This window comes from Parathielavia appendiculata, assembly GCF_033297405.1.
Source record: "Parathielavia appendiculata strain CBS 731.68 unplaced genomic scaffold N657scaffold_32, whole genome shotgun sequence".
NCBI lineage: Eukaryota > Fungi > Ascomycota > Sordariomycetes > Sordariales > Chaetomiaceae > Parathielavia > Parathielavia appendiculata.
Genome location: NW_026944251.1, coordinates 24,502 through 42,263, shown reverse-complemented (window position 1 = coordinate 42,263; position 17,762 = coordinate 24,502). Strand labels below are relative to the sequence as shown.

Here is a 17,762-nt window from a genome sequence, read left to right as displayed (position 1 = left end):
ATCGCATGGTGATTTGTTGCCAAGTGTTCCAAGTTAGCTCCGCCGCATGTGGCGTTCAACCAAGAATTCAGCTCCGAGTGCCTAGCCATGTTGGGGAGTGTGGAATCAATAACCCAGCCCTGTTTGTCGGTACAAGTCAAGAAGACAACAGGCTGTGCTTGGATCCCATCCAGGGGATGCCCAGGTCATCACATCTGTTCAGATATTATTTACTCCTAATGGTACTATACAAGTACAACCTCATCCTGTCCGGTCTCAGCAACCGCAGACATCGAACAAGGCAACACCCGGGTCATGGTCGGACACCTGGTCGTCATAGGCCGCCCACGAGTTGATGTGGATGTGCTCGAAGCGGGTGGACTTCTTGTGCGCCAGCGCTGGGCTGACGTACATGTGGTCAAGGGCCTGGGCGTTCATATCATAGGCGCTGTTCAAAGTCAACATCGCCCATACTTGGGAGAGTATCAAATTGGTTACTCACTAGGTGTATCGCTCCTCCACGGGAATACCGGCGGCCTCGTCAAGGTCAACCATTGACGAGATGGCTGAGAAAGTTCTCATAGGCTGTACAAACGCAAACTCGTTGAAATCGCCCGCGGCAATGACGTTCGCCGCTGGGTCGAGCTCGAGGATCTGCGCAATAAACGACTATTTCCCGTCAGTTTACTTCTCCCACTAAAGCTGGAACGATGTACTCACTCCCGTGACATTGGCCTGCGCACTCCTCGCCTCCACAGCGCCATTAAGAGGCGGTCTGCGATCGCCATGCAGCGACGTGCCGCCGCCGCTCTTGCTCGCCCAATGCACATTGACCGTGTAGAAGGGCCGCCTGGCGCCCTTGGCCTTCCACGCGGCTGCCAGCGGCTTCCTGCTGCGCTCCCACGCCGGGTTGGCGGGATCGATGCGGCCCGGGTTGAACGACAGCGCCGGCACGGCCTTGCTGCCGTTGCTGACAGGCACGACCTCGGTCGCATCAGTGGCGCCGCCTTGGTTGGGCTTGTATAGCCTCACCACCTCGGGACGATACAGGTAGGCCGTCCGGATGTTGCCGCCTGGCGCGCCGCCGTCGGCGTTATTGACTGGGTCGACGTCGGCAAAGGCGTAGGTCACACCGCTGAGGGACTCGATGGCGCCGACGAGGGCAGTAAGGGTCACGTTGGCTGAGACTACGCCGTCGTCGGTTTCGCCGCTATTGTCCTGGACTTCTTGGACAAAGAGCAGGTCTGGCGTCTTCATGTAGTCGACGATGTGGGCGGCGATCTGAGGGAGATGGGTCGATTTGGGGTTCAGGTTCTCGACGTTGTAGCTCCCGACAGTAATGGCCTTGCAGTTGCCTTGGCTGAGAAGGCTCGTCGGAGGGACAGCAGCGGATGCGGGCGTGGCGGTCTTGATGGCCGTCAGGGGGAGGATGGAGTAGAAGCCGAAGGCGTGCTGGACAATGCCGGTGATGTCTTCGAACTGGTCGCCCATTTTGGAGTCGGCGGAGTTCTTGGTGCCATCAAGTGGAGAGCCGATGATGATGGCTTCGGGATTGGAGTCTGCAACTGCATGAGTGAATGCTCGCGACTGAAAAAGCTTCAGTCTCACCCTTGTCAGACATGGTCACACCGCCATGCTTGTTCCTCCCCGTCGCAACCCAATCACCAATCACCCAGGTATCGCCGTACTGGTTTGGCGTCTTGATGGCCACCGGCTTCTTAACGGTGACCAACTCGCCGCTGAGGCTCTCCCAGAAATCCAGACCGTACTTGGTGGGATCCAGGACAGGATTCACCGCGGAGACGTTGACCACCCCATTCGGTACGTTGTAGATGTCGCCATTGTCAAGGCTGCTGTACTGCACTGTAGGCGGCGACAGTGTGTCCTTACCAATGACGAGCGGCGTGACCAGGTTTCCGGACGACAACACCTTGACGTTCTTGGGGGAGGTAATCTCGGTCAAATACATGTAGTTGGCGTTCGACCGATACTCGGACACCTTGCCATCCAGCGAGAGGACATCGCCAACGGTCAGATTGGCGCCCACGCTGCTGCTGAAGACGTAGATGGCCTCCGAGGTGGCCTCATCGTCATCGGGTGAGGCCGAGCGAATCCACACGCCATTGGGCCCCTTGGCGACGAGCAGTCCCGTGACATTGGTGACCATCTGACCGGAGTAGGGCGAGAGATATTTGTTGCCGTTGATCTCCGCAATGGAAACGGCGCCCGCCAGCGACTGCAGGCTGGCGAGGACGCAGCAGAACAGCGGAGACGGCTTCATGATGGCCGCTGTAAGTGGACAGGCAGTAGCGGGCAAGTCCGGCTGGGTGAGGCGGAGCTTGAGTCCCGGCGGTGATCATGGCAGCGCCGCCATGCAACCTTTTATTTTCGAGGTGCCTCATTGAAAGAGTGCCTGTTCATCCCCACGTGCGCTGCAAGCAAAGGGGACGGGCCCGGGGCGGGTCGCACTGCGTACAGCGTTGCAATCTGAAGCTGTTCGGTGCCGCAATGGGCGAGATTCAGGGGTTTGGCGGCTTGATTGGCCCACAGGCCCAGCACGTTGCCGACAACGACCTGCCTGAATGGACAGGTGGAAATCCGCCAAGCCCTGATTCGGATCTCCGATGGGTCGCCCGGAGCCGGCCATACGGATTCCTCGCCTTCCATTTTGCACCTAAGTGGCGAGTCTAGCGACGGCCCAGCTGACTGGACACAGGAACCTCCGGCGATCGTGCTGAACGCCAGATTTGATATCATACAGTATCATGAGCCTGCCATGGCTGATTTTTCCTGCGATACCAGGTGGGGGCGGTTGACGCCCCGCCCTCGGCAACGACGGGGCTCTACTCGGCTTGGGGTTCGAACTGATTGCATTTGATGAGATTTCCAGTCTCGCCAGTGTACCGTCGCCTCCGCTGCGGCTGGCTTCCGTGTCGGGTGTTCGTCGGCGGGACATTCCTATCTGTAAGCGAATGAAGGCGCAGAGAGCAGGGGCACAATCGGTCCAGCATGACGAAGGGGGGAAGGCCGGGACGGCTTTGGCATCAGCTTCAACTGAACGCAAACGCGTGGAACGTGCCTTACTTATTGTAGTTGGATTCCGGGCGGGCTTCCACGCCCCGGGCTCCGCACAACCGGCCTTGGCACGCCGGTGCGGTACCTCCGCCGATCGGGAACCCGAAAGAGACGTGGGTCGACATGTTCGTTACGGCTTTGCAGGATGCGGTCAAAATCAATTTAGCCGAGCGAAGCAGTGAGAGTTCTCGAGTTGACGAGATGTCCTCAAAAGCAGAGGGAGAAGATGCTGATTTGGCTGTGTCCGATCTCGATCACCGCCTTTGGCATTGGGCCTTCGCCACCGAATCAGGTACATTGAGGCACCATCATGTTGATCTTGACTGTGGCAGTCCTCGGCCCGTCATTGTCAACCGTTCGAGCGGCCGACGCTCGCTAACACACAGCGGGAAGGAGCGACCATAAGCACACCAGCCGCCGATCAGGGCCAGGAAAGTGCGAGTCTTCCGCCATGGCTGCCTGGAATTTTGAATAACGCATCGAATTCTCAACTCGACATGTCGGTATCGCCAAACTGTCATTGCAGTATCGACCTTTGTTTCTGTCCGTTCAGTGCTCCCTTACACATGCATCGTCCCGATAACAGGCAATCGTTGCCCGAATATCGCCTCGCCCCGCCGTCCACTCTTCACCAGCTGGTCGCCATGGCAGATCCGTACGACGATGGCTTGGACGATTTCGGTACGTTACGCTTTTCCTTTCAAGGGCTCCCGTCCTCGGCCGGCGTATTAACATCATATTCCTCCAGATCGAGATCTCTTAGGACATGCCCCCGTACGCACTCGTCACCTCAACGACGTATTGAGCCGTCGACAGACACTCGACTATTTCACCACCCCGGCTCCCTCCCGTCCCTCAAATGTATCTGACAGATATGGCACGTTCTACGAAGCTACCCTGATGCCGAGCCCAATGTTCGAATCAGGCCCTCCGCGAAGAACATCGATGATGGAGGATACCCAACGGTTCAGTACACATAACACAGCCCGTCTCTTTAGGGAACCACAGAACGAGCGGCAAGCCGAAGGTCGCACGCTACGTTCTCGTTAGTTCACCTTCGACCATCATCCCTCTATCAGCGAACTAACGATTTGCAGTACCACATGCACCCAGCTCCCAAACTGTTTGGTCCACCTCGAGCACTTTTCAAGGTCCTGGAAGCTCCAGTCCCACCACAAGACTGAGCGCCCGCAAACAACGAAACGTCCATGTCTCTCAGAGCCAAATGCCCCAGGGCCCAGACTCTTCTCCGTCGTTCCAGTCTTCTTCAAACGCCCAGGCAGGTCCCCAGCCTTTGACTCCGTTCGTGCACGGCATACCTCTATTCAGCCTGCGCCAGGTCTTGCCAGACAAGTTTCGCGCCATCTTTCCCTACGAGCTTCTCAACGCCGTCCAGTCGAAATGCTTCGACGTTGTCTATCGCACCAACGACAACGTGGTTGTTGCTGCCCCGACTGGCAGCGGCAAGACAGCCATCCTCGAGCTCGCCATTTGCAAGCTAGCCTTCGATCGAGGAAACGAGAACTTCAAGATCGTCTACCAGGCCCCAACAAAAGCTCTTTGCTCCGAGAGGGCCCGTGACTGGGACAAGAAGTTCAGCCACATGAACCTCAGGTGCGCGGAGTTGACCGGCGATACTTCGCAAGCCGAGATGAGACGTGTTGGCGATGCTTCCATCATTGTCACCACCCCTGAGAAGTGGGACTCGATCACCCGGAAGTGGCAAGACCATCGAAAGCTTTTGCAAATGGTTGAGCTGTTCCTTCTTGACGAGGTCCACATTCTGAAGGATGTCCGTGGTGCCACCCTCGAGGCCGTCGTGTCCAGGATGAAGACGATTGGGGCCAATGTTCGGTTCATCGCGCTGAGCGCAACCGTGCCCAACTCAGAAGACATTGCCCGGTGGCTGGGCCGAAACCACACGAACCAGCAGTTGCCTGCTCTCCGTGAGGTCTTTGGCGAGGAGTTTCGGCCTGTGAAGCTCCAAAAGTTCGTCTACGGTTTTGAGAGCAATGGCAATGACTTCATCTTCGACAAGTTCCTTGATCAGAAGCTTCCCGGGCTGATTGCCAGGCATGCTCAACGGAAACCGATACTCGTGTTCTGTTTCACTCGCAAATCCTGCGAAAGCACCGCGGCAATGCTGGCCGACTTCGTTTCCGGCAGGCCAGACGGCGACAGACTGTGGCCCGTTCCATCTCAGCGCGTCCCCGTGATCAGCAGAGAGCTACAGGAAATTGTCAAATTCGGTGTCGCCTTTCACCATGCCGGCCTCGATGCGCAAGACCGGGCTGCCGTGGAACAGAACTTCTTGAAGGGGCAGCTGGGTGTCATTTGCTGCACCTCGACGTTGGCTGTGGGCATCAATTTGCCTTGTCACACCGTCGTTCTCAAAGGAACTGTGGGTTTCACAGACGACAAGCTGGAGGAATACTCCGATCTTGAGGTCATGCAGATGCTCGGGCGTGCAGGCCGGCCACAGTTCGACGACAGCGCAACCGCCATTATTCTCACCCGCGCCGCCAACAAGCAACGGTATCAGAAGATGGTTTCCGGCCAAGAAATCTTGGAGAGCACGCTGCATCTGAATTTGATCGAGCATCTCAACTCGGAGATATGCCTAGGCACCATTCACAATCTCTCCTCCGCCAAGGCCTGGCTTGCTGGCACTTTTCTCAGTGTCAGGTTGAGGCGCAATCCAGGCTACTATCAGCTCACCGACGGAACAACGAATCCTTTGCAGATCGATGACAGACTCGAGGAAATCTGCGAGCGCGATATCAAACAGCTTCAGGAAGCGGAGCTGGTCACGGACCAAGACACGTTCCGCTGCACCGAATATGGTCGCGCAATGTCCAAGTACATGGTCCAGTTCGACACGATGAAGCTGCTTCTGAAGATCCCGCGTGGTGTAGGAATGGAGGTTCTGGTAAGACCCTCGCGATCCCAACCTTGTTGATGCCCACACTGACATATTCAGATCACAATTCTCTCGCAGGCATCCGAGTTTAAGGAGTTTCGTTTCAAACCAGCCGAACGCCAGCTCTTCCGAGAAATCAACCGCTCGCCCTTCATCATGTACCCGATCAAGGAGCAGGTGAATCAAACGCATCATAAGGTCTCGCTTCTCGTCCAGTCTCATCTCGGATGTGTGCAATACCCCGACTCGGGCGATGGGGCTAAAATCAGACGTCAACTCATGCTTGAGAGGAAGCTGGTCTTCGAGAGATTGAATCGACTGGTTCGCGCTGTCATTGACTGCAAAGGCTACGATCGTGATTCGGTCGGGACCAAAACCGCACTCGAGCTTGCGAGGGCGCTCGCGGCCGAGGCTTGGGAAGGACGCGCCACTCAACTCACCCAGGTCCCGAACATTGGTCCTGTAGGAATGAGAAAGCTCGCAAGCAAAGACATCCGTACGGTCCTTCAATTGGCGGACAAGGAATATGACGAGATTGAGCGTCTGATGTCACGACAGCCTCCCTTCGGGAAGAACCTGAAGTCTCATCTGGACAGATTTCCCAGGCTCTCCGTCGAAGCCACGGTCGTCGGCCATCGGGTCCAGCCGGGATCGGAAGAACCAGTCGTCCTCGAGATTAAAGCAACACTCCGCTATCTAAACCGCATGGGCCCCCCGAATTGGCTGAGTCGCGTCCCGACGCTGACCTTCCTTACCGAGACCAACACAGGAACGCTGGTGTACTTCTGGCGAGGAAGCATGAGAAAGTTGGACAACCAGTCTGGGTTTGATCTCAGATTCTCGGTCGGCCTGCGCAATGTCAAGGAGCAAGTCATCTGTCACCTTAGCTGCGAGGAGATAGTGGGAACTATTGTCACAAAGACGCTCGAGCACAAGGTGCCAGCTTCTGCTTTTCTGTCACGGCCAGCTGAGCCACGGATGAGCCAGCCACGACAAGTGCCCAGCCATGAGTATTTCGACAACGACGACATTGACGACTCGGACCTCATCCTGGCGGCCGAGCGAGCAGCGAACCAGCCCTCGATGAAGCTGCATCAACATACCACCGCTGAACAAGACACCGACGAATACCCATTCGTCGAGGAGCTGATCGAGCTCGATGGCACGCAGAACGAAGCTGCAGACAGGTTTGCCGACTACCACAGGGGTGGTGACGAAGAGGACACGGAAGCAACAAACCGTGGACCCCTCCGGCTACCAAACGGTAAATGGCAGTGCAATCATTCGTGCAGTGGTGGGGCTCCCACGAAATCAGGCAAGCCATGCAGTCACCGATGCTGCAAGGAAGGACTAGACAAGCCACCCAGACGTCCAGCGCAGAGGACAAAGAGAAAGTGTGAGGAAGCCACCGTTGATACGAACGCAGTCCCGCCCAAGGCCCAAAAGCTGCAGGGCGTCGCATCGTTAACCCAATCCACCTCGGACCGGCCTGGGAAGGGCTCAATAATGACTTCGCTCGACCGGCAGAAGGCGGTGGATTTCGACACCATGGACTTGGAGTGTATCGACCTCTCGTTTACCGATGACGAAATTGACGACATTTTCAAATCCGTGGGAGCTGGCTCCCCTGGGAAGCGAGCGGGCCATGTTCCCGCCCAAACATCTCCCGTACGCTCTGCCGGCCGGGGTACACTTCCTGATCAGGCATCTGTTGTCTCAAACAAAGGAATCATTGCCAAATCAAAACTGGCCCGAACAAGTGCAGAACCAACCTCAGCCGAGAAGTTCAACCGCCAAGATGAGTGTATTGGGCACGATCGTCTCCTGATCGACGAAACGCTTTTCGGCGTCACACCAAGCAGCACAGCCGGCCGTTTCAAGTCGGGTGCGAGCGATGAAGTGCTTTACCAGGGGGTACCCGGGGAGTTTGTCAGAACAGGCACCAACAGCTCTCCCAGTGCGAACGTTCAAGGAAACACCTCACTCGCGTCATCACGGATGCCGAAGCCTGACAACCCCAGCTCGTCCCTTTTCCTCGACGACATGCCCGGGATGAGCCCGGACAATTCGCCGGGCGGGTCGGCGATGGCTGAGCCTGTTGTGTCGGCCGGAGCCAGCGCGAAAGTGGAGGGAAGGAGTGAACCAAGGGCAGTGGGTAAGGAGGTTCAAGGTGCTGCTGCGAAGCACAGCGGGGAGCCGGCGTGGGTTGCTGAGTTTGATCCGGAATTTGTTGATATGCTTAGGGGATATGTGACATTTGTATGAGGTGGATGATGGGGTAGATGATTGCTGGGCCTTGCTGGTTTGAAGGTGTGAGAAGCTTGAGTTTTGTGGTGGAGAGATGTCGTTATTGTTGTTGCTGATGGAATGCGATGTTTGCCATGTTGCTAGGGGGGCGGTGTGGCGTTTCTTTGTCCAGAAATGGAGGACTTGAGCTTGTGATGTAGCTTGTGATGTACTGAACCTAAACTTGTTTGATCATGGTTTGTTGCGATGCAGGTACAGAGCAAACTGGTGATACAAGATGTAGAAGATACGATACGGTGATGCATATGATGGTGGGAGGAATGGAGATGGCTGTTTAAAAGCAGTGGTTTGGGCCGCCACAGATATGTGGCCGGCAACAAAGGCAGGGAGGGCTGAAAGCGTTGTGGGTCTGAGCCCCACCACATGGTTGCTTGCCTGTCTTAACCCGCTTCTGCGTAGGCGCCTCCAGGGATACGTTCAGTCATCCGGGCCATGAAAAACAGGGAGGTTGAAGAAAGCCTGAGTCGGGCCTTCCGAGTCTCTCTCCAGCCCGCAGCGGTTGACAGCCTAGGTTCCTTCAGCGCCTCGAACCCACAGAACATGGACTACGATAGGGACCGTTTACGTAAAGACATCAATAACTCAATGTTCGGGTGACTGGAACGGGCTGGCACTTCCCCCCTTAAAGATTATCTGATGATCTGATAAGATGACGCTGCATGGCGGCGGTGCCGAAGGGTGTCATCCACCCCCGATGCTGACCTTGTGCCTTAGCAGCGGCACCTCTTACTTGACCCGAAGCCGGAGGCCGGGGTTGGTCTGGGGTTCTGTGCAGCCGAATACCTGTGCACCCTTTGCCAGTGGCCACCTTGAGTTTGAGCTGAAACACTCCGGGGGCCTTGCTAGTCATCTGATTCCGGGAACGACATGCAAATGACATGAATGATGGTCCAAGTATATGGATTGTTCATCTATAAGACGATGGCTGCTTCTGTCTGAATTGGCTTGATACCGTTGTGGATTTTTATCCTTCACATAGGACAGCTTCGAACAACCCATAACTATTATCGTCCTTCTTTCCGCTTGTTGAACTCAGACCTCATGTGGATATCTACTCTCTTCGCGGCTCTCGGTGTCGCCCTTGCGACCATGCCCCTGAAACCCGGTGCGCCATCCACAGTCGCGGCGGTTGTCCCACGGCAGACTATGAACCCCGAATATGGGAGTGGCGTCATGTCACTGATGTCAGGGGGACAATGGTAGGGATGGTGTTGATCGAGCAGCTAACAGCACTTCACTTTTTCCCTCAAATGGCTTGTCTCCGAAAGTGCACGGCCGTTTGCGGCGCAACGACTTTCCCTCAGTGTCTGGCCCGATGTCTTCCGCCCTGCACTGAGCGGTATCCTCCGTATCTCTAGGGCAGGTCGAGAATGTCTGGCGGTGCGGGATCAAGAGAAGAGGCAACGGTTGAATAGGTAAGGTAGTTGTGTTGGGGCTGCTGTCTTCGCTGCGCTACGGATAGCCTAATGTACGAGATGGTTATTAACGACAGGAACTCCTAAGTTGGACTCTCTCTTGGTGATAATGACGTTCATGTCCTCGTGCAGCGTGAACCCCATGTGAGTCCATCTGAAAGGCTCAGCTGGATTCATCATCTTGAAATCGAACCGTAGAAAAAGCTTTACGGACAGACAATTAGTACGAGATTGCAAAATCACGCCAAAGGCAGTTCAACTTACCTCAAACAGCACCTTTCCCATCTCAATGTTGGCCAACCTCTTGCCCAGGCACTCCCACTTGCTTCCAGACGCGAAGACGAGTCCCTGCGTTGCCTCCATCTCCTTCAACTTCTCGGACTCGGCCTCCAACCACCTCAAGGGCTCATAGACCTCTGCATCATCTCCAAACACATCCTTGTCCCTCATCATATCAAATATGCTCAACCCGATGTTTGTGCCCGCGGGCACGTTCAGGCCGCATATAACGTCGTCCGTGTCTGACGTCTTAGCCTGCAAACCCGAGATGGGTGGCCACATCCTGAGCGACTCCTTGAGACAGGCCTGTAGGAACTTCAACTCCCTGGCCTCCGCGTCGGCAATGACCGGCCGCGTCACCCGCCCCGCGACGTTGTCAATCTCATCCTGCAGCCTTCGATAGGCCCCAGGGTTCGTCGAGAGGAAAAAGACGGTGTTCCTCAGCGCCCCGGCCGTCGTATCGGTGCCAGCCAACAAGTGCACCAGCGCCTCGGCCTCGACCTCCTCCCTGGGCAAGCCCGTGTCCACCAGAACCTGCAGCACGTCCATGTTCCTAACCTTCTTCTCCCCATACCTCTCGCTCACGCGCCCGTCAATGACCCCCAGCAGCCTCCCGACGCCGTGTCTGTCCGTCTTCCGGGGCATGAACGGCTTGGCCAGCGGCGACGTGACCAGCCACAGTAGCGGCTGCAGCAGGCCCATGAGGGCACACGGCAGGAGCATGCCCTCCATGGCGGCAATGGCGCCATAGAAGTCGTCATCCTCGTCCATATACCCAAACGGCTTGCCGAACTCGACCGCGGAGATGGCGTCCTGCGTGAAATACGAGAACTCCTTGCCCATATCGAACGGCTTCGTCGTCTTCCCGCCGGCCCCGCGCGTTGTCGTCGAGACGTACTTCTTTTCGATCAGCCCCACGAACTTGGCAATTTGCCCGTCGATGACCTGCTCCTGGTTGGTGATGCCCTTGCCCTGATAGGCCGGCAGGAGCTTGGATCGCACGCGCTGGTGCGCCTTGTCGTCGACCATGGTGATGACTTGGTCGCTGTTGGGGTCGAATCGAAAACCGCTGGTACCAAACAGTGGTATCAGCTGTGTAGTTCTTACTTGCGGATGTGTGGGACGGTTTTGGACTTTGGGGGCCGGTTGGCTCCCGCGACAGCCATGAAGGGGAATCTAACGGCAAGGTGACACGCAAAACAGACCATTTCCACTTACGCGTACCACCAGCTGCGACGGTAGCCCGAGCGTACAGACCAGATGCGGCGGATTTCCGAGGTGGATGAGACGAGGATCCAGTCTGGGCCGATGCGGGCTACGGGGCCTATTAAGCGGAGAGTGTGGTGAGCGAAGCCCGAGGACTAAGAAAGGAGAGATGGAGGGGAAAGGCCATTATCAGTACCGTATTTCTTGGAAGTCTCGCGAAGGTGTGTGAGGAGTTTACCCCCGTATTGCCGTTGCGCGAGCCACAGTTTGCTCCATGCTGCGGCGGGAGGCCCGGGGATGTGGCGGAGGCGGTACCAGTTGCGGACGCGTGTGAACAAGGTCCAGAGGAGAAGGATCCCAATGGCCGCGCTGGGGAATGCGGAGATGAGGATGGCCATTGTGAAAGAAGAACACGGACCCAACTTTGCAGTACTAGGGAGAATGGACCGTGGATGCGGGTTACAGTTCCATGAAGCAACTGAGATTAGGGATTCTTCCGGTTTCTTATCCTCCTCCTTTCTCCTCATCTGCCACCCTGCATACTGTGGTATATTCGACCAAGCTTCTGCATACCGAGTCAGACGGATATTGCAGTGCAGACGCCCATCACATCCATAACAGCGACAAATATTACGCTAATGCATGCGGCACCTACTTATTACTGGTTAAAACGTGAGCGACGCCCTTCTCTCCGCACGCCCTCCATATGTCGGTTCGCTGCAGGACGCGGGGGCAATGCGGTTTGCGGCACAATGCAGGGTTTCTCTAAGCTGAGACGATCGACAGTCAGCACCGGTAATTTCTAGCTACGGATAAGTTGCCGTCCGTTCAATAAGGTATATCTCAGCGGCTATACCCCTCAGGTAGTAGTAGGTGCAGTGGCAACCAGCACCCCGTGTTCTAGACTTAGCTAGCTAGGTATGTCTGTGACACACTGCCCAGGGTCCAACCGAAGGCCGGCTTATCAATATGTTTGCGTCTTGTAATCTTAATAAGCACTCCACCGGGCCTTGGCGCATATTGACAGCCTAGGAAAGCAATGCGGTTCGGTCCGGTTGGAGAGGGGTAAGCTGCAGTCAGTTGAGTGGCGTCACCTCAGCTAGCCCATCCCTCATAAACTGCTAGGAGGCAGTGTTCCCATGAGTGGCTGTTCGGATCTCTCAGGCTTCTGCCCTCTCACTGTGCCATCGCAACGCGAGGGGGTTCTCGGGGAGGAGGGCGGAGGAGTTTGGTCATCTATGTTTGAGCCTTCACATGAGTGACTGCCCCCGTCAGCCTCTTTCATGGGCGGGGGCTTGCTCTCTCTCCTGGAAACCGGCGATGCAACCTCGGGAAGTACTGGTGCGATTTTTACCCCTAAGGTAGGCAGCAAGATGGCGGCGGATGATGCGGATCTGCAATCCCATTCTTGCAGGTATTGCAATCAGCTGCTCTTTGACAGCACCAACATAACGTTCGATATGGAAAGGCCATCGTTACGGATCGATGCGTGACGGTCCTCGAGGGCGCTTTAGATGCATGCGACTTTTTCGTACGTCATGTCGATCGTCAACTCTTTCACCAGGCGCGTCCATTCCGCGGAAACAGCACGCGCCTTCAAGAGCTTGCGAGACCATTCTTCAATTCTTCTCTGAAAATCTCGTTCAAACACCGTGTTGGGTACCCTCACGATATCAAGAGAGCGGATATCAACTTCGCCACGTCTTCCAGCTCCTGGTCTATCCATTCCGAACCCGGTACGTCAACCTGAGAGTCGCGGCTTGATGAAGCACACACGTTAACTTGGCGAGGGCAGGTGATCCGGCCGCAGCTTTCGTTTCCACCAGGCCGGTTATCAGAGACCTCAGTGACGAAGCACTCTTCAAGGAAGCCGCTTCCTGGATCATTCAATGCCTAAAGAACCACGAGCCTTGCCGACAGCAGTTCAGACAGCCTCCGTTCTCCGTTCTACCCAACGCTTCTGTTAGACGTGGGTACCCCTGACTCGGCTACAGTCCGCTTGCGGACCAGACCGGAGAACTGGAACTTGACGCCCGTCATATTGTATGTTGCTTGAGTTACTGCTGGGGGAAGGGAACTCAGGAGCACAAAACAACGAAGAGCAACATCGACGAGCGATTGGTCTCATTCGATCTCGCTACCCAACCCAAGACTATTCAACACGCCGTGAACGTAGTATGCAGGGTAGGATTTCAGTATTTTTGGGTGGATAGTCTCTGCATCGTCCAGGATGATGAAGACCAAAAGGCCAGCCAGATAGGAGAGATGCACAGGATCTATGCCTCGTCAATGCTGACTATATCCGCGGCAAATGCCAGCGACAGCGACGAGGATTCCTGACCGTCTGCTGGCCAGCGACAGAGAGTGTCCGCTTGCGGTACAAGACCCCAAACCAGGAGGCCGGTTCAGTCATTCTGTCAAGATACTTCCGACCGGGCGGAGAACCCATTCACGCAAGAGCTTGGACACTGCAGGAGCACCTGCTCTCGACCCGGCTGCTTATCTACGGCACACACGGCCTTCGCTGGAGTTGCCGGACAGCGACAGACTACAACGGATCTCAGAATGAACCTGAATTCTACCACAACATTGCCGAGCAAATCTCTGCGCGCGGAAACATTCTCTCGGCAGGGACTCGCGCCTGGCTGACATGGCACAAGCTCATTGAGGAGTTTTGCCTGCGCGCACTTTCGCTCCCACAAGACCGGCTCCCCGCCACTTCTGCCATCGCTGCAAAGTATTCCAAATCAGAAGCAGGTCGCTATCTAGCGGGATTATGGGAGGGAACCCTTCACAGGGACTTGCTGTGGGGTATGTACGGAGGAGCGAGAGATCCAGCACACATCAGAGATCAACAAGCCGGCTTTCCCACTTGGTCATGGGCCTCGGTCCGAGGGACTATTCGCTGGGCATATTTGCCGACCACAAGGGCTCAGGAAACTCTCACCCTCTTGGACGCAGACGTCACACTAGCAAGTCCTCTTGCCCCGTTTGGCCAGTTCACTACCGGCACGCTAAGGGCCAGGAGCCATCTGGCTCCAGTGACCTGCTTGGCCATGGGAGCAGATGCAGTCGGTAATCAGGAATGGTCCAAGCAATGGTTTGTTCCGCTTGGATGGGCCGAGCGAGCCGTGTTGCTTGCAGCTGACGCGCCAGACCGATATGGTACTAGCAGGCGACCAACCCTCGGTGCGTTGTTCGACTGTGAGGCGGATATGAAGGACCTGTCGAACTGTTTCTGTCTCGAGGTCTTCGGGAGCGAGCTGGTTGGAGGGGAGTCCCCACTCAGTGCAACATCGGCGACATATTCAACTGGCGTCGTCCTGATGTCACAGAATTGTGAAGATGGCCTTTTCACGAGGATCGGTATCTACAAGTTGCACCAAGCTGTAAAGCGGCAAGACCAATCTGATCACGAGGTCGATCGTATCAACAATCAGAAGGAGGCATGGTTTCCTTCCACTCCACTCGTTGAGGTTCAGATTCAATAGGTTCTGCTGCAGGTGGTAAACCTGAAGGTACCGATCTCATTTCGGAACGATCTGGGAGAAATGTAGTAGCTGTTGACGGATTCAAGCCAGCTTCATGGGTCAAAAATGAAATGGGGCTTTGAGGTACTCAACTGTATTTGTCTAAATAGCCTGGTAATGGAAGCTACATGAGTAGGCATTCAGCCAGCGTGCTATACTGTCAACAACATGTGGTCTGCAACGTTGACGCCATGCTGATTTCCACTTTGCTCTGAAGTACTAGTAAGTGCAGGTGACGAAGCTACAGGCGTGGCTTAAACAGCTGAGTATCCCTCTTAGTTGCATTCTCCGAGACAATTGGTGCGAGCGCGTGGTCGTTGCGCCATGTAATCAACAATCGTCAGCTTAAGACGCTATGTTGTGAGCATACATGGTTAGACTTTGAAGATCATATGCTGTCTTGTTTGACCATGACGCAAGCTTCCGAATGGGCATGGCTGACATTTGTATTGAATTTGGCATACCCCTTATTGTATAAATGACGTTAATCAACGTTGAATGAAATTCAAAGACATCTATGTACCCCAAAGCCCTCCACAAACTCACAACCTTGGTTTAACTGCTGATATCTCCTAGCATCATATATTACTAATCTCATACTCCCTTCACAAACCCGGGTGAAAACCTCTTAAGCCAACAGGACCACAAGGCCGGCAAGAGCCATCAAAGACCCCGGGACGACCAAGCCCGAAGCACCACTGGGGCGGCCACCATTGTTGTTGTTGTTGTTGTTGTTGCCAGAGCCAGACGAGCCAGAACCGGATGAGCCAGACCCAGAAGAGCCGGACCCCGAAGAGCCAGAGCCAGAGCCCGAGCCGGACGAACCAGAGCCAGAACCAGAACCGGACGAACCGGAACCGGAACCGGACTCGCCAGTGCCGGTGGGCGAGGCAGCAGATGTCCTCCTCGAAGTAGGCTGGGCGCTAGTCGCGGTAGGCTCATCGTCGTCGCCGCCCGCGGTCGGGGTACTCCCCGCTCCGCCGCCGCGGGTGCTGCTGCCGCCGGAGCCGGAGCCGCCGGAGCTGCCGCCGCTGCTGCCGCCCTCCACGCATCCGTCGGCGCTGCAGGTCGTGCCGGCCTCGCAGTAACCTTGAGGGCCGCAGCATTCGGCGTCGGCGGGGATGCAGCTGGAAGTGGGGAGTTTTGTCAGTGACGGGACGGATTGGGACGGTCAAGGTAGGGCGTGGGGGGTTGCCTTGAAAGGGAGGCGGTGTGAATCATATGGACTTACCCTTCGCCGCAGGTCTGAAGGCCCTCATCCTCGCACACCGGTTCTGGGCCGGTGCATACTTCTCCGGTCTGTGTGGTAGATTTGCCGAGTCAGCGTCTCGGCCAAGACCGAGAGGAAATCCTTGGTTCTAGAAAGCTTGAGGGAAACTACATACCTCGCAGCATCCCGAATCAGGCATGCAGGACAGACCAGGGTCGCAGTAGGTGTCGCGTCCGAAACTAATCGCCATGTTGGTCAGCTTGTCGTTTCGATAGGCTCGGTTTATCGACCGGCCAAGAAAGACTAGACATACGGAACACAGCAGTCACCGCCGAGAGGGATGCAGAACTCGCCGCACACCTCCTCGCCCACCTCGCATCCCGACTGACGAGCCAGCAGACTGGCTGCGCTGGAGGTGCCGAAGGGGTGGTCGGGCTTGGGCACGCCGCGGGCCGCGAGCGTGGTCAGGAGGGTCTTGGCTGCGATCTGGGAGAAATGCATCGTGACGGTCTTGTCCTGCTGTGGTTGCTATTTTCCGGGGATATTGATGGCGGTGTGGTGTGTTTCGACTGACACCGAGAAGGAGAGCTCAGAGGTCGGGAGAGTTGAGTTCAAGACTAAAGATGGGATGAGCCGCAAGAATCCCGATCGTCGGGGGAGGCTTTCATCTTTTATGACCGATTTTCCTCCCTTTCCCCAATGCGGCTCAGTCCAGTTCTGGGCTCCTGTCCGTCGATCTTGGCAACCGCAGCTCAACTTCAGCCCCATCCGCAACTTTGCACTTCTTCTGGCGGAACCGGGGCCGATCCTTCACCAGCCGCGCCAAGCTGACCGCGTTCATTTCTCTCGAGCCATTCGACCTCCCCCAACTCGTCAGGGGGGATGGATGCAAGCCACCGGCTATGCGCTGCAGCCCAGTGAGCCTAAGCCCCAAGGGTCCCATGTGACGTCCAAACAGCGTTTTCGCGGCAGGGGTCTTTCGAGCTTTGTTGTGAACGGTGTCTGAGTGTGTCGCTGATGTCACAAGGAACGGGGAACGATCATCAGAACAGCCTGGCAAGGTGAACCTTGTGTCTTCGGATAGACTGTTCGGATGAGCCATGAAGGCTTACCTTCTCGCAACCATGCGGGCGCATGAATGTTGCACCATGTGGCTCATCGAGGCCGATCGAGGCGCGCCGGGTGGTGTGAGGCCCTGAGCCGCAGCAGGCATGGGGTGCAGTCCGAGAGTCCCTACGGGGTAACGAGGGCGAAATTTTTGGGTTACCTGCCAAGCGACTAGCGAAGCTTGGCATGCCAGCTAGCCGGGGGGCTGTGCCGCTTGCTGCTGCCGGATCGTCTTGGCAATGTTCAGCTTCCAACCCTAGGGCCCCGAGGATGAAATTTCGCGACACACTCTGGGGACAGCCCTACACAATCCGAATGTCTGCTGCGGGACGGGGTGTGTGAAAGCTACGGGGTAGAGCTCGTAATTTTTCTTATAAGAATGGTCAAAGGCCTTATATTCCCTAGTAGTCGTGCCCAATCATCAATCCAGACCGTTCGTCGACGGGGTGGGTGCCTGAGATGGTTGTGTGGGGAAGGAAGATGCGCTAAGCGAATTTTGAGTCACTAGCCCAGCGGAGGGAGGGCTACCAGCCCAAAGGTAACGTTACGGATACCGAGTTTCGCTGGTATTCGAGGAAATCTTATTCGCCAGCCTTCGTCCCGATGGCTCAGCGTGGTTTCTTACATGTGGCTTGGGGCAGGATCAGACGACGGAAAGACCGTGATTTTCTAGACTCTGCTCTAGCTATGGATATCTATGCTTTTAATCTAGTGTGTAGCTGATAATTTTGTCG

At 56.0% G+C, this 17,762-nt stretch overlaps 5 protein-coding genes across 5 annotated transcripts; 1 reads left to right on the top strand and 4 right to left on the bottom strand.

The window, feature by feature from the left end:
• Positions 1 to 164: 164 nt before the first annotated feature.
• Positions 165 to 2,395, bottom strand: N657DRAFT_627432 (DNase I-like protein). The gene is made up of 4 exons (XM_062790816.1): positions 1,588 to 2,395; positions 700 to 1,538; positions 482 to 648; positions 165 to 427 (listed from the first exon to the last, which is right to left on the bottom strand). Exons 1-4 carry the CDS (start codon positions 2,258 to 2,260, stop codon positions 256 to 258), a joined length of 1,851 nt encoding a protein of 616 aa, XP_062642815.1. The 5' UTR covers positions 2,261 to 2,395; the 3' UTR covers positions 165 to 255.
• A 1,406-nt stretch (positions 2,396 to 3,801) lies between these two features.
• Positions 3,802 to 8,465, top strand: N657DRAFT_627427 (P-loop containing nucleoside triphosphate hydrolase protein). The gene is made up of 3 exons (XM_062790815.1): positions 3,802 to 4,042; positions 4,206 to 5,983; positions 6,035 to 8,465. The coding sequence occupies exons 1-3, from the start codon at positions 3,955 to 3,957 to the stop codon at positions 8,237 to 8,239; spliced, it is 4,071 nt and encodes a 1,356-aa protein (XP_062642814.1). The 5' UTR covers positions 3,802 to 3,954; the 3' UTR covers positions 8,240 to 8,465.
• Positions 8,466 to 9,600: 1,135 nt separating this feature from the next.
• On the bottom strand, positions 9,601 to 11,170 carry N657DRAFT_319965 (cytochrome P450). Its single transcript, XM_062786786.1, has 2 exons — positions 9,961 to 11,170; positions 9,601 to 9,900 (listed from the first exon to the last, which is right to left on the bottom strand). Exons 1-2 carry the CDS (start codon positions 11,002 to 11,004, stop codon positions 9,745 to 9,747), a joined length of 1,200 nt encoding a protein of 399 aa, XP_062642813.1. The 5' UTR covers positions 11,005 to 11,170; the 3' UTR covers positions 9,601 to 9,744.
• On the bottom strand, positions 11,171 to 11,998 carry N657DRAFT_319964 (uncharacterized protein). The gene is made up of 2 exons (XM_062786785.1): positions 11,837 to 11,998; positions 11,171 to 11,746 (listed from the first exon to the last, which is right to left on the bottom strand). Exon 2 carries the CDS (start codon positions 11,706 to 11,708, stop codon positions 11,337 to 11,339), a length of 372 nt encoding a protein of 123 aa, XP_062642812.1. The 5' UTR covers positions 11,709 to 11,746; positions 11,837 to 11,998; the 3' UTR covers positions 11,171 to 11,336.
• Positions 11,999 to 15,339: 3,341 nt separating this feature from the next.
• N657DRAFT_684726 (uncharacterized protein) lies at positions 15,340 to 16,422 on the bottom strand (the record flags this gene model as incomplete). The annotated part of the gene is made up of 4 exons (XM_062796706.1): positions 15,340 to 15,838; positions 15,943 to 16,010; positions 16,097 to 16,160; positions 16,235 to 16,422. The coding sequence occupies 4 exons, from the start codon at positions 16,420 to 16,422 to the stop codon at positions 15,340 to 15,342; spliced, it is 819 nt and encodes a 272-aa protein (XP_062642811.1).
• Between the last annotated feature and the right edge of the window lie 1,340 nt (positions 16,423 to 17,762).